At 41.1% G+C, this 15,672-nt stretch overlaps 1 protein-coding gene and 1 pseudogene across 1 annotated transcript; one reads left to right on the top strand and one right to left on the bottom strand.

Moving 5' to 3' along the window:
- Positions 1 to 1,096: 1,096 nt before the first annotated feature.
- LOC118713209 (olfactory receptor 52N5) lies at positions 1,097 to 2,062 on the bottom strand. The gene has a single exon (XM_036427610.1). It carries the CDS (start codon positions 2,060 to 2,062, stop codon positions 1,097 to 1,099), a length of 966 nt encoding a protein of 321 aa, XP_036283503.1.
- An 11,190-nt stretch (positions 2,063 to 13,252) lies between these two features.
- On the top strand, positions 13,253 to 14,840 carry LOC118713482 (annotated as a pseudogene).
- Positions 14,841 to 15,672: the final 832 nt, after the last annotated feature.

The raw sequence follows: 15,672 nt of genomic DNA, 5'->3' as shown, positions 1-15,672 counted from the left end.
GAAACTCTGCATTTTCTGAGCTGTATATTTATTTCCTTCACCACGTTAGAAAAGTTTGATGTCCTTATTTCTTCAAACAGGTTTTCAACTCCTTACACTTCTCTTCTCCTTCTAGTGTGCCTATAATGTGAATGTAGGTACAGTTGATATAGTACCAGGGGCCCTCTAAACTAGCCTAGTTTTTTATTAATTTTTTTTCTTTTAGTTGATTTAAAAGTAGCTCTAACAAATCTATTATATTATCATAAAACATATTTTTGTGACTTTATAGATTCCCCAAAGGGTCTTGAGGGCCCCCAGGCATCCATTAACAATACCTCAAGTGCTGCATGAGATGTTCCACAGGTAAAAGTGGAGGGAACTGGATGCAGATCACTGATGACCAGTGAGCAAGCAAAGAAATCTTAGTGAACTGAGAGATTGTAGTGGAATGTCGACATCCAAGATGTTTTCACACAGCCAGTGATTATGAGCACTGCTTATGTAAGTGTCCATGGGAATTCTCAATAAGTAATAGAGTAAAACTCTGAGATCAGTAAATAACTGAAGAAAAATAAAATTATTTCTTGAGGGCTAAACTATATATTATACATGTTCTTTGTTTATTGAGTAAATTCATCTGCACTGCTTTTTACAACATGATTTCTACTACATGTCATCCTCTTAAAACCCATGACTGCCATTTTATTTACATATTGTCAGCATACTTTATAAGCTGAATTTTTGCTTCAGGGACTGCCCAGGCTGGATGTCCTGCATGAGAAGCCTCTATGAGGAGAATTACAAACACAAATGAGACACTTGGGAACTCTCTCAAAAGGTTAACAAAATATTGATAGCTTATATGAATATATTGGCAGACAGTTGTAGTGACCCCATATCAATGACCTGATTAAACTGGTGATGGAGAAAATCATCAGAGAAAGGCACCAGGACATAAATCCAGACATAGCTATAAATTTCTCCACTATCATTGCAGAAAACATACATCTGAGATAAGTCATGGCAAATAAATGATGCCATATATAAGTAAACACATGATGTCATTCATGGGTTTCTTTTTGTTGTTTTTCATTCATTTTTCTTCAATCAAATTTCAGTTGTCCTGAATACCTGCACCTTTCTCACCCCGGAAGAGCTTTATGACACTGTCACGGATCTGCTTTGTCTTTACCCCATAAACAATAGGGTTCAGAGTTGGAGGAAGAAGAAGATAAAGATTAGCCACAATAATGTGAAGAGAAGGGGGAATAGTGTGTCCTCCAAAACGGTGGGTAAAGAAAGTGAAGAATGCTGGAACATAGGTGATGATAATGGCAGATATATGGGCAGTGCAGGTGCTGAAGGCCTTCTGCTGAGCATCTGCTGATGAAAGGTTGACCACTGCACGGAGGATCATAGTGTAAGATGCGGATATACAGCAAATGTCAAATACTCCAATCAGGAGGGCAACCATCAGACCATAGATGACATGGACCTTGATGCTAGCACAGGATAACTTCACCACTGACATGTGGTCACAATATGTATGGGAGATAATATTGCTTTGGCAGAAAGGCAAACGCTTGACTAAGAAAGGAAAAGGAATCATTAGTAACACACCCCTCAAGAAGGTGGCAATCCCAGCTTTGGCAATAATAGAGTTAGTGAGTATGGTAGCATAACGCAATGGGTAGCAAATAGCGACATAGCGGTCCAGAGCCATGAGCATGAGTACACCAGACTCCACACCCGTGAACCCATGGACAAAGAACATCTGAACTAAGCAGGCATTGAACTTAATTTCTTTGAAGTTAAACCAGAAGATGCAGAGTGCATTGGGTAGAGTGGTGGTGCAGGTAAAGAGGTCAATGAGGGAGAGCATGGCCAGAAAGAAATACATTGGACGATGTAAGGACTCTTCGTGATAAATGAGGTACACAAGGCCAAGGTTTCCCACAAGGGAAATGATATACATTGTGCAGAATGGGAGAGAGATCCATACATGTACTCTCTCCAGACCAGGAATTCCATCAAGAATAAAAGATTTTGGAGCCACATATGAATTGTTGGAAGCCAGCATAACTAATCCAGTTGACGAATGCTAGTTTTCCAGAAGTATTTATTCTGAGAAGAAATAAATAATAAATTTAATTCAGATCATCCTTGAGAAGGCAAACTTAAGTTTGGAATTAAATTTTATTTATAACGGCATTAATAATTTTTAATAATAGAGACTGAAAATATACCATTTATTGAATAATGTTCTACTACAGGTAATATTTTAAAGTTTTATAAGCAGCCTAAATGTAATTTTTAAAGTCATCATTACAAAGTTGCAATTATTGTTTATCACCAAATAAAAGAAGAAACTGAGGCACGGAGAGATCCAATAATGTTAAATGTTACAAAATTAGATTCAGGGACAGAAATGATATTCATATATGACTCTAACATTCATATAATGTGTTTGCATCTGAATTTGAAAGAGTATATGGCTTATACATAACAAGTCATAATTGCAGAAGGATGGCCTGAAATTTGTTTATTGCATTTTATCAAGATTATGATTATTTAAACCAAATATGATCTTATTCAAATTTCAGGTCTTTCCATACCAATTGTATGACTTCATATTTGAAGCATCAGTCACTCATATATTGGGTCGGCAAGTAAGTAATTGCTGGTTTCACACATATATGGCTTCAGTTGAATTTTTAGGTTTGCAGACGTAGTACAAATGTAAAACACATTTTGTTATTTGATAGTTGGCTATTCAGCTGTTAATCAGTAAAAAAAGTTTTTTGATCTGTTTTGTAGTTTTCGTTTGGCGTTCGTTGAAAAATGGAAAATCAAAAGGAACATTTTTGTCATATTTTGCTTTTTTATTTCCGCAAAGGGAAAAACGCATCGCAAGCTCATAAAAAGTTATGTGCTGTTTATGGTGACGAAGCCTTAAAAGAACGGCAGTGTCAAAATTGGTTTGCCAAATTTCGTTCTGGTGATTTTTCACTCAAAGATGAAAAACGCTCTGGTCGTCCAGTTGAAGTTGATGACGCCCTAATCAAAGCAATAATCAATTCGGACTGTCACAGTACAACACGTGAGATTGCAGAGAAGCTTCATGTATCACATACATGCATTGAAAATCACTTAAAACAACTTGGCTATGTTCAAAAACTCGATACATGGTTTCCTCACGAACTGAAAGAATCAGAGTTAATGCAACGCATTAGCAGCTGCGATTTGCTAAAGAAACGTAATGAAAATGGTCCATTTTTAAAACGACTGATAACTGGCGATGAAAAATGGGTTGTTTACAACAATATCAAGCAGAAAAGATCGTGGAGCAGGCCAGGTGAACCAACTCAAACAACATCAAAAGCTGATATTCATCAAAAGAAGGTTTTGTTATCAGTTTGGTGGGATTACAAAGGAATTGTCTACTTTGAACTCTTACCACCCAACCGAACGATCAATTCTGATGTCTACATTGAACAACTAACGAAATTAAACAATGAAGTTGAAGAAAAGCGGCCCGAATTGACAAATCGAAAAGGTGTTGTATTCCATCATGACAATGCAAGGCCACACACATCTTTGGTCACTCGGCAAAAATTAATGGAGCTTGGTTGGGATGTTTTGCCACATCCACCATATAGTCCTGACCTTGCACCATCTGATTACTTTTTGTTTCGATCTTTACAAAACTCCTTGAATGGTAAAAATTTCAATAATGATGATGATGTCAAATCGTACCTGATTCAGTTTTTTGCTAATAAAAACCAGAAGTTTTTTGAACGTGGGATTATGATGCTGCCTGAAAGATGGCAAGAGGTCATTGATCAAAATGGGCAATACATTACAGAATAAAGTTATTTAGTTCCATGAAAAAATTGTCTTTGATTTTCTTTTAAAAATCCGCAATTACTTAGCTGCCGACCCAATATAATGTGAGGTTAATGATAGCTACCTGAAAGAGTTATGAAAAATAATCAAAAGTTGATTTTACACCTAAGTTAGTAACATCTGGAATTGGATATACTAACTCAAAATGCAAATGTAAAAGCTATATGAATATGAGATGCACAAACAGTGGTCAGGAGGTTTCATTGTCCTATGAAAGAGAAAAAAAATAAGAAGTCTCTCTTTCTTAAAAACCCTGTAATCCCTCAAAGTCATTGAGGTCATCTACTTTCTTTTCATGTATTTTGTCTTAACACAATTTGGAAAAAGCATATTCTCTGGACTCCCTCTTTATTCTCTTTCTTAGAATACTGTCCACTCTCAAGACTTCAAATATAGCCAACAATAAAATAATTTTCAGAGAACCAAGATGGCAGCATAGATAAATGCCTATACTTGCTGCCTCCTACAATCACATCAAAATTAAACATACTACTTTTTTATTTTTATTTTATTGATTTTTTTATAGAGAGGAGGAGAGAGGGATAGAGAGCTAGAAACGTCAATGAGAGAGAAACATCGACCAGCTGCCTCTTGCACACCCCCTACTGGGAATGTGCCCGCAACCAATGTATTGGGTCGGCAACTAAGTAATTGCGGATTTTAAAAAGAAAATCAAAGACAATTTTTTCATGGAACTGAATAACTTTATTCTGTAATGTATTGCCCATTTTGATCAATGACCTTTTGCCATCTTTCAGGCAGCATCATAATCCCACGTTCAAAAAACTTCTGGTTTTTATTAGCAAAAAACTGAATCAGGTCCGATTTGACATCATCATCATTATTGAAATTTTTACCATTCAAGGAGTTTTGTAAAGATCGAAACAAAAAGTAATCAGATGGTGCAAGGTCAGGACTATATGGTGGATGTGGCAAAACATCCCAACCAAGCTCCATTAATTTTTGCCGAGTGACCAAAGATGTGTGTGGCCTTGCATTGTCATGATGGAATACAACACCTTTTCAATTTGTCAATTCGGGCCGCTTTTCTTCAACTGCATTGTTTAATTTCGTTAGTTGTTCAATGTAGACATCAGAATTGATCGTTCGGTTGGGTGGTAAGAGTTCAAAGTAGACAATTCCTTTGTAATTCCACCAAACTGATAACAAAACCTTCTTTTGATGAATATCAGCTTTTGATGTTGTTTGAGTTGGTTCACCTGGCCTGCTCCACGATCTTTTCCGCTTGATATTGTTGTAAACAACCCATTTTTCATCGCCAGTTATCAGTCGTTTTAAAAATGGATCATTTTCATTACGTTTCTTTAGCAAATCGCAGCTGCTAATGCGTTGCGTTAACTGTGATTCTTTCAGTTCGTGAGGAACCCATGTATCGAGTTTTTGAACATAGCCAAGTTGTTTTAAGTGATTTTCAATGCATGTATGTGATACATGAAGCTTCTCTGCAATCTCACGTGTTGTACTGTGACAGTCCGAATTGATTATTGCTTTGATTAGGGCGTCATCAACTTCAACTGGACGACCAGAGCGTTTTTCATCTTTGAGTGAAAAATCACCAGAACGAAATTTGGCAAACCAATTTTGACACTGCTGTTCTTTTAAGGCTTCGTCACCATAAACAGCACATAACTTTTTATGAGCTTGCGATGCGTTTTTCCCTTTGTGGAAATAAAAAAGCAAAATATGATGAAAATGTTCCTTTTGATTTTCCATTTTTCAACGAACGCCCAACGAAAACTACAAAACAGATCAAAAAACTTTTTTTACTGATTAACAGCTGAATAGCCAACTATCAAATAACAAAATGTGTTTTACATTTGTACTACGTCTGCAAACCTAAAAATTCAACTGAATTTTTGTTGTGTGAAACCTGCAATTACTTAGCTGCCGACCCAATATAATACATGCCCTTGACCGGAATCGAACCTGGGACCTTTCAGTTCGCAGACCGATGCTCTACCACTGAGCCAAACTGGTTTCGGCAATCACATCAAAATTACAACTAAAATACAGAACAGCTGTCATCCAGAACTGCCAGAAAGCTGACTGAGTGGAAGTACTACAAGTAGAAAGGTAAAGAAGAAAGCACATTGAGACTGGTAGGAGGTGAGGAGGCACAGACAGGCTTGTCCAGCACCCAACAATGCCACTTTTATAATTGGGAGGGATATTGTCTCTGCGGAGACCACCCAGAGAAGTAAGGGGTCCCAGTCCCACACTAGACCATAAGCCCAGGGTTCCAAAGCTAGAGAAATAAGTTCCTACAGGCAATAAGAACTTGGACTGTAAAACCAATGCAGATTGAGGCTGAGTGACACACAGGTTGCTTGAGACCAAGCTGCTCCTCTTTAAAAGCTGGCACCAGGGGGCTCCAGTGGCGCAATCGGTTAGCGCGCGGTACTTGTAAAAGCTGGCACCACAAACTGAATTTACAAGCTCACACTTCCTCTGAGCTCCAGCAAAGGGGCAAGGCTTTGGGGGATCCAGACACATACAGGGAGAAACTGGACTGTCAGGGGCTGCTTTCTTCCAGACAGAGGTGCTTGCAACAGTCATTGTTCCAATGTTGGGACCTCCCCAATGCAGGGCTGACTGGCAGCCATTTCTGTGTGTTCTGCCCTGGTGACTCCTGAGACCCTGCCCCACAATTTACAACCCCACCCAAGCTGTGTGCAGTGGCTTTTGCATATGAATGGTCTGTCTTTTCTCAGGCTAAAACTCTGTCAAACAAGCCTCAGTTTTAAGAAGTCCCAAACCTATCAATAAAAGGCCCAAGGCAGGCACCAGCACCAGCCTGCCTCACTTCACAGCTGAGCCTTGTCTGGGCACTTCCAAACCTGATACAAAGAGAAGGAATCCTCATATCTCTCTGTAGCTCCTGCTGGGTGGCCCCAGGCAGTGGCTGACTTTGCATCTCCCTGGAGACCCAAGAGCCAGTGTACCCACTGGATGGTGTAAGACCATACCAGATTACAGCTCTTCACATCTATAAATGACACACCCAAGGGGAAGACTCAGTGAGCACCAAAGCCCCACTGAAGCAAGTCCTGCTCCATAAGGGTGTCTCTGCAGCAGCTCTCCCACTGTAGTTGCAGCAGGTTCCTACAACCAATTGGCCTGGAGGTCAATTCCTCTCAATGACACCAAAATCAATCAAGGCTCAACTTCAACAAAACTGTTCACACAGCCCACAAAGGGGTACACCAAGAGTGTCCACCTCAGGTGATTGTGGAGGCTGAGCCACTGGGCCTATAGAAGACCTACTACACAATGCCACTCTATCAACTCAAAGAGACTTAGCAGCTACCCAATACATAGAAACAAACACAGGGAACCAGCCAAAATGTGAAGACAAAGAAACTTGTTACAAATGAAAGAAATGGAAAAAAGCAAACAACTGAATACAGAGTTAAAAACCACAGTTATAAGATTACTCAATAATCTTTTAGAAACTTCTGAGGAACTTAGTGAAACTTTCAAGGATCTTAGTGAGAATGCCAAATAAAAATGTAGAAGAAGAAGAAGAAGAAGAAGAAGAAGAAGAAGAAGAAGAAGAAGAAGAAAAAGTTGCAGTCAGAAATTAAGCATACACTGACTAAAATAAAGAATAATAACAGGGATTCAATAGTAGACTAGAGGATCCTGAGAATCAAATCAATGATTTGAAATATGAGGAAGCAAAAAAAACACCCAACCAGAAGAACAAAAAGAATCCAAAAATGTGAAGATAGTGTAAGGAGCCTTTGGGACAACTTCAATTATACCAACATTCAAATTATGGAGGTGCCAGAAGAAGAGAAAGAGCAAGATACTGAAACCCTATTTGAAAAAATAATGACTGAAAACCTCCCCTACCTGGTGGGGAAAAAATTGACTTACAAGTTCAGGAAGCACAGAAAACTCCAAACAAGAGGAATTCAAAGAGGACAATACCAAGACACACCATGATTAAAATGCATAGAGCTAAAGACAAAGAGAAAATCTTAAAAGCAGCAAGAGAAAAACAGTTACCTACAAGGGAGCACCCATATGACTGTCAGCTCATTTCTCAACGGAAACTATGCAAGCCAAAAGGGAGTGACAAGAAATATTCAATGTGATGAATAGCAAGAACCTACAACCAAGATTACTCTACCCAGCAAAGCCATCATTTAGAATTGAAGGTCAGATAAAGAGCTTCACAGACAAGAAAAAGCTAAAGGAGTTCATCACCACCAAAAGAGTATCATATGAAATGCTAAAAGGTATTGTTTAGGAAGAGGGAGAAGAAAAAGGTAAAGATAGAAAATATACACAACAAAGTGACAACAAATATATATCTATCAACAAGTGAATCTAATAATCAAATGAATAAAAAAATCTGATGAACAGAATAAACTGGTGAATGGAATAGAATCAGGGGCATGGAAATGGAACAGATTATCAAAGGGAAAGAGGTTGTGGGGGGCAGTGCGGGAAGAGATTAGACAAAGATCTTTTATGCATGTATGCATTACCTATAGACACAGACAATAGGTTGGTGAGGGCCTGGGATAGGGTAGGAACTGGGGAGCTATGGGAGGGGGGAGAGGGGAAGAGGGACATCTTTAATCATTTCAACAATAAATATTAATTAAAATTAAAAAATTAACTTCCAATATGTAGAATTTTATCATATATCCCCCAAAAAAGAAAATAACTTTTAGATAATGAATTTATTAAGGAAGTTATGTCACAATTGTGCACTTCTTCTGAGGGCATATGAATATTTTCATTTAAAATTTTCATGGACAGATTAAATTGACCATGTATAAGACTAAACTCATCACTTAAACCTCTATCTCATGCCAAATAGGCTATATTTCTGGGTTCTGTTTTTTGGATAATATCGCCAACATCTACCACATGACCTACAAGCATATTTGTGATCTCATCAAATATCTCTCTACCTCATCTTAGTTATAATTTCTTTATAACTCAAAGTTTCTTGGTTCTTATTCTAACCAGGTCACATCAGCATGTCTGTTATTTGTACTCTATCCTCAGATAAGAAAAACTTCTATTTTTAATCCAGAAATATTCTAAATCAGCCTTTTCTTTCTATTACCACTCTATTGTCTTTTAAAGATCACCTAGATACATCCAACTATTTCTCTGCTTAGTCTCTTAAAATAAATTTTGTCTTATAGCAAAATTTTGAAAACATTTTAATCCACTGCTAAAAAATCCTCAATGTCTCTCCATAAATTTGAGGCTAGCGCTCAAATTTCTTGGCATAGCATTCAATAAAGTTAAATTTAGATTTTATCTAAAAATTTCCATTTTATTTCTTTGCATTTACTAAGCATCCAAAAGTGTTCTGGTTTGAATGATAAACTATATCCTAACATTCCATGCTTAAATTTTGCTCGATTACTTGCTAATCCCAAAATACTGCATATACTTCAATACTCTGTTGGCTTTGCTCAATTTATTTCCCTTATTTGAAAGTCACTCTGTCATATACTCATCTTGACAAGTCTTTTTTAAACTCTGAAGTAGAATGTCATTTTCTTTAAAGAGTACTGTGTATTTCAGAGTTCAGGGTAAGTGCTGTCATTAAATTCCCTGACCCAGGCACAGGATGTTTAATTTGCTTTCCCAAAGCTATTAGTGATTAACTGAAAGTGAAATCCAGGTTTTTCTAGTTCAGACTCATATCTGTTTAGCTAAAACAAAATCCTTTATAAAGGCTAAAAACAGTGAATCGTGATTTATTTTCTCATTTATTTGTTTTTGTGTTTGTTCGCTTCACCCCCCTTCCCATCTGTTTCTGACTTGAGACCTCTACAGCTCCTGCTCATTATAATTTTTGCTTGCCCAATATTTCAGACATCTCCCAGGTAAAGAATAAGAGGGTTTTATGGAATGATTTATACTGTCTCTTTCAAAGGAGAAAGTGGTTTGGTTACAAGTACCATTCAGACTTATCCCAAACCTCCTCCACTTCATTATTTTTGCCTGTGGTTCTGGGGAAGCAAAAAGGAGAGAGAAAATAGAAAATTATTAGAAGTATAATAATGATGAAAGCACAGGAATCGAGGTCCACCTCAAGGTCTTCTTTCAGTCTTAAAGTGAGCCTTTTTCAATGAAAGAAACAAAACAGCCATATACTACACAAAGCATACCACGTCAAGATATGTCACCTATACCACCTCATATCAATCAGTTTCTCTTTCCTTGTTGATGACAGTAGTTTCCTTTACCTGATCCACATGCCTTAGTCTCCTGGATCTGATGATTGATGCTCTCACTGCTGTTTCTATTTCTTCATCCCACTCTGGGCGGCCATTTGGCACAAAGTATGTACAGCACCCATTGTTGCCTTTGGCTGTTTAAAACAGAAAACAGGCCCCTTCAGATTACCACTTGACCTCAGTGCCTGAAACAATTAGGATGAATCATTTAGAAAGGCCAACAAGGTTTGCCTTTTCACTCCCTTCTCACCTCCATGCCATGCTTCTCTAGAGATGACCTAGAATAGCATATTTTTAGAGGAAGGCAGGGGGGCTGGGACACAGAATAAAATACTATTAATCATTTGAATAATCTCCCCGATCTCCTAATAAGGATGTCAGGAAAAAGCTATATTTAGAAAGAGTTCTAGATTTTCTAAGACTGTGTCATCATTTTGTTATTGTTCTGAAATGTTTTTCTTGAAATGTCCAATTTAAATTTTTTTTGGGGGGGTGAAACACATAGTGTTACCTCTAAACCTGAATATTTCAAGAGTATGGACTCTAACTATAGTTAACAATTCTATTTGTTAATTTTTATTAAGTTTATTGGGTTGGCATTGGTTAATAAGATTACATAAGTTTCAAATGTACAATTCTAAAGGGTGGTACTTATTTATCTTTTCCTGATCTGAGACATGATAAGGTTATTATTGTCTAATTCTATGTTACATCATTGTAAACATATTTGTAAAAATGAATAAATATACAGAGAAGAATTTTCTATACTCTAAAGGAGAGGTTGAGAGCATCTAGCTTTTCCCTTGTCCACACAGGAGCAAACATCCCTTGCTGACATTGTCTGGGCTTGGAATGTGAAGTGAATATGTTCCTCCTATTTTTTTCCTAGACTAGGAAATCACCAAATATCATCTATACAACAATGCCCTTCATCCCTGTAACTACACACAGGCAGAATAGAATAAGACTAGGCTTTGTCACACAATAAGCCTTTACCTTACCCACAATATAGCTCCAGACAAGAAGAAATGTGAAAGGTGCTCATGCCAAGGAGAGGGACCAGGAAGTATATAATGGTGACACCCTGTATTCACCTTATAAATCATAAGCCAAGTCAGTTAGTCTAGCTGACTTCCCAAAGTAAACACACATAATCTCATAATAATCTCATATTGGGGAGACTCCCAAATCTCAATATGAAATAAGGCTTAAGAGTCCCCAGGGACCACAAAGCCCTGAGGGAAAGCATGGTACAGAACTTCAAATATGTATTTAGGGGAAAAATAAAAAACCCAACCATAGCTGGCCTCTAATTGAGGGCAGTTCAGAAAGTAATTCACATGGTACAGATATGGCAACATTAGGATTAGAAGTTGAAATCTCTCATCCAACCTTTTTCCTCTTTTATGAAATTTATTTTACACCTATTATACCAAACAGGATTTTAAACATTAACATATAAACACCATAATATGATATAGCAAGACAAAAGTATTTATCTTATAATAAACAAGATACACCATTACTTATGGTCTTCAAACATTATTATACTTTAACTTTCATAATTTGGTAATGAATTCATGATAATTAAAATAAAGCAAAATGCATACATTATGTGTGTTATATTACAAGTGTTTAGTTATTTGTTATTCTGAATTCTCAACTATTACATTCATTAATTTCAAAAAATGTAATAATAAAAAAATTCTATGTAATAAAAGAGTAATATGTAAATTGACCATCACTCCAACACACAAGATAGCTGCCCCCATGTGGACACAAATGGCTGCCACAAGAGGCCAGCAGGGGAGGGCAGTTGTGGGCAATCAGGCCAGCAGAGGAGAGCTGTTGAGGGCCACCAGGCCTGCAGAGGAGGGCAGTTGGAGGGGACAAAGCCTTCAGGGTAGGGCATTTGGGAGCATCAGGCCTGCAGGGGAGGGAAATTGGGGGGGACCAGGCCTGCAGGGGAGAACAGCTGGGGGGACCCAGGCCTGCACAGGAGGGCAGTTGGGATGTACCAAGCCTACAAGGGAGAGCAGTTGGGGGTGATTAGGCCTGCAGGGGAAGGCAGTTAGGGATGACTGGGCTAGACGAGGAGGGCAGTGGGGGGCGACCAGGCCTGCAGGGAAGGACAAGACCTTTAGGGAAGGGCAGTTGCGGGAGACCAGGTGTACAGGGGAGGACAGTTGGGTGAGATCAGGCCTCCAAGGGAGAGCAATTTAGAGCAATAGGCCAGCAGGTGAGGAAAGTTAGGGGTGACCAGGGCAGCAGGGGATTGCAGTTAGAGGCAACCAGCCCTGCAGGGGAGGGCAGATGGGAGGGACAAGGCTTGTAGGGGAGGGCAGTTGGGGAGGGACCAGGCCTGTAGGGGAGGGCAGTTAAGGGTGACCAGGCTGGCAAGGAGGCAGTTAGGGGCAATTGGGCCAGCAGGGGAAGGCAGCTAGGGGTGACCAGGCTTGCAAGGGAGGGAAGTTAGGGGCAACCAGGCCTAACAGGCAGTTAGACATCCCTCAAGTTGTCCCAGATAAGAGAGGGTGCAGGCTGGGCTGAGGAACACACACACACACACACACACACACACACACTGCAGTGCACAAAAAACAACAACAACCCTCTAGTCTCTATAATAAAGAACCAAGGTATAACACCATTATTACCAAAGCTCGACCAGACGGAAGTCAGTGCTGGGTTGCTGTGGCAACCCAGAGCTGACTGCTTCCACTGCAGGTGTGATACCCTAGCTCTGACTGCTGAGGGGCTGTGAGTCAGGGTCAGAAAGAGGCCTGAAGAGAGAAGCAAGGACTGCTCCATTGCCTCTGTGGCAGCTTTTGACCAGCACTTGCCTCTCTCCTTCTTTCTCAGTCTGGCCAGCAGCCGCACCTCCATTTCTCTCCAGGACTCCACTGGGGCTGTTGATCAGCCCCTCCTTTCTAATAGGGTCCCATTGATAGGCCCACAGACACTGACTGGCATAGAAACTGTACAATCAGAACCAAATATGGGTGAAGTGTGAGGAATCAATAGCTGCGTAGGAGGTGGAGCTTTCATTCAGACTGGCATTAAAATTGACCAATCAGAATGAAATCTTGGGGTTTAGAGGTGTTTCTGTCCAGGGAGAATGTACAGCAATGGCCTTCGCAAATCTACAGAAAGTGCTCATCAGTGACAGCTTGGACCCTCTTCCAGAAGATCCTCAAGATGGAGGGTTGCAAGTGGCGGAGAAGCAAAATCTGTGTAAAGAGGAGCTGATAGCCAAGCTGCAGCACTGCGAAGGCCTTGTCCTCCCTGGATGCCATCAATGCAGCAGAGAAGCTCCAGGTGGTGGGCAGGGCCGGCAGCAGCATGGACAATGTGGATCTGGGGGCTGCCATGAGGAAGAGCACCCTGGTCATGAACAGTCCCAGTGGGAACAGTCTTTGTGCTGTGGAGCTACCTGTGCTGTAGGATGATCATGTGTCTGGCCAGGAAGGTTCCCCAGGAGGTGGCTTCAATGAAGGATAGCAAATGGGACTGAAAGAAGTTCATGGGAACTGAATTGAACAGAAAGACAGTGAAAATTCTTGGCCTGGGGAGGATTGGGAGAGAGGTGGCCATCCAGATGCAGTCTTTCGGGATGAAGACTGCAGAGTACAACCCCATCATCTCACCAGGGGTCTCGGCCTTCTTCAGCATTCAGCAACTGCCCCTGGGGGAGATCTGGCCCCTCTGTGACTTCATCACTCTCCTGCCCTCCAGGACAGGCCTGCTAAATGACAGCACCTTGGCCCTGTGCAAGAAGGGTGTGAACGTGGTGAACTGCACCCACGGAGGGATTGTGGGTGAGGGCGCCCTGCTCGGGGCCCTGCAGTCGAGACATTGTGTGGGTGCAGCGCTGGACGTGTTCACGGAGGAGCCGCGTTGGGACCATGCCTTGGTAGACCACGAGAGCATCATCAGCTGCCCCCACCTGGGCACCAGCACCAAGGAGGCCCAGAGCTGCTGCGGGGAGCATTCGCTGTCCAGTTCGTGGACATGGTGAAGGGGAGAGCCCTTGCTGGAGGGTCGTGAATGCCCAGGCCTTTACCAGGGCCTTCCCTCCACACACCAAACCTTGGATTGGTCTGGCAGAAGCTCTGGGGACTCTGATGCGAGCCTTGGCATGGTCCCCCAAAGGGACCATCCAGGTGGTAATACAGGGCTTATCGCTGAAGAATGCTGGGAACTGCCTGAGCCGCAGAGTCATTGTCGGCCTCCTCAAAGATGCTTCTAATCATGTGGATGTGAACTTGGTGAATTGCAAGCTGCTGGTGAAGGAGGGTGGCCTCAATGTAACCACCTCCCATAACCCCACTGTGCCAGGAAAACAAGGATGCGGGGAAGGCCTCATCGTTGCTTTCGGGATGAGCGTGGCCCTTGCAGGTGCCCCCTATCAGACTATGGGCTTTGTTCAGGGCACCAATACCTGTGCTGCAGGCACTCAATGGAGCTACTTTCAGACCAGAAGTGCCTCTCTGCAGGGGTCTGTCCCTTCTCCTGTTCTGGATTAGCACTCCAACCCTGCCATACTGCATACCATGATTGGGCTCCTGGCAGAGGCAGGCATGCAGCTGCTGTCCTACCAGACTTTGGTGGTGTCCGATGGGGAGACTTGGCACATCATGGGCATTTGCACCCTACTTCCCAGCCTTGGACACCTGGAAGCAGCATGTGACTGAGGCCTTTCAGTTTCATTTCTGACCTTGGGGCTCACCTAGACCAGCTTTGTGATCAACATGGACAGGTCATATTCCTAGGGCTGACAATTACGTATGTGGTCAAAGAACCAAATCTGGGTCAACTGTGAGGAGCCAATGGCTGCCTATGAGGAGGAGCTTTTGACACTGACTGGCTTAGAAACTAACCAATCAAAACCAAATCTGGGTCAACTGTGAGGAGTCTATGGCTGTCTAGGAGGTGTAGCTTTTGATGCTGACTGGCATAGAAATGGAACAATCAGAACCAAACGGCTGGCAGAGGAGGGCAATTGGGGGTGAGATCAGGCTGGCAGGGGAAAGAAGTTATGTGCAACCAGGCTGCCAGGGGAGGGCAGTTAGGGGTGGTCAGGCAGGCAGGCAAGAGAGTGGTTAGGAATCAGGAGTCCCAGATTGCAAGAGGGATGTCCAACTGCAGGTGCATGGACATGGTGAAGAGGAGAGCCCTTGATATCAGGCCTAAACTGACAATCAGACATCCCCCAAAGGGTGTCCAATTGGAGAGGATGTAGGCTGGGCTGAGAGGGAACCCGCCTCTTTGTGCACAAATTTCATGCACTGGGCCACTAGTATATAGATAAACAGATTTCATTTCACCTTTCACACCTATGAGTTCTTACATCATAATATTTATAAGCATATAAACTTGTTTAATATAGTTTTTAATTAGAAAATAAGAAGAAAAATACTTTAAGCCATTATATTTCAAAGTTTTTCTACCATAAGACACTTGGAGCATGTTTGCCATCTGCTAGTTTACTGTTTATGTCATTTAATTAATATTTTACCTAATGCTAGTAATCTTGAAATGAAGCATA

This window comes from Pipistrellus kuhlii, unplaced genomic scaffold (assembly GCF_014108245.1).
Source record: "Pipistrellus kuhlii isolate mPipKuh1 unplaced genomic scaffold, mPipKuh1.p scaffold_m20_p_9, whole genome shotgun sequence".
In the NCBI taxonomy this organism is placed as follows: Eukaryota; Metazoa; Chordata; class Mammalia; order Chiroptera; family Vespertilionidae; genus Pipistrellus; species Pipistrellus kuhlii.
Note: the sequence above shows the minus strand (reverse complement) of the source record. Positions and strands in the feature narration are given on the sequence as shown.

Coding starts and splice junctions, on each gene's coding strand:
- LOC118713209 (XM_036427610.1), bottom strand. CDS start 2,062: ATGCTGGCTTCCAACAATTCATATGTGGCTCCAAAATCTTTTATTCTT.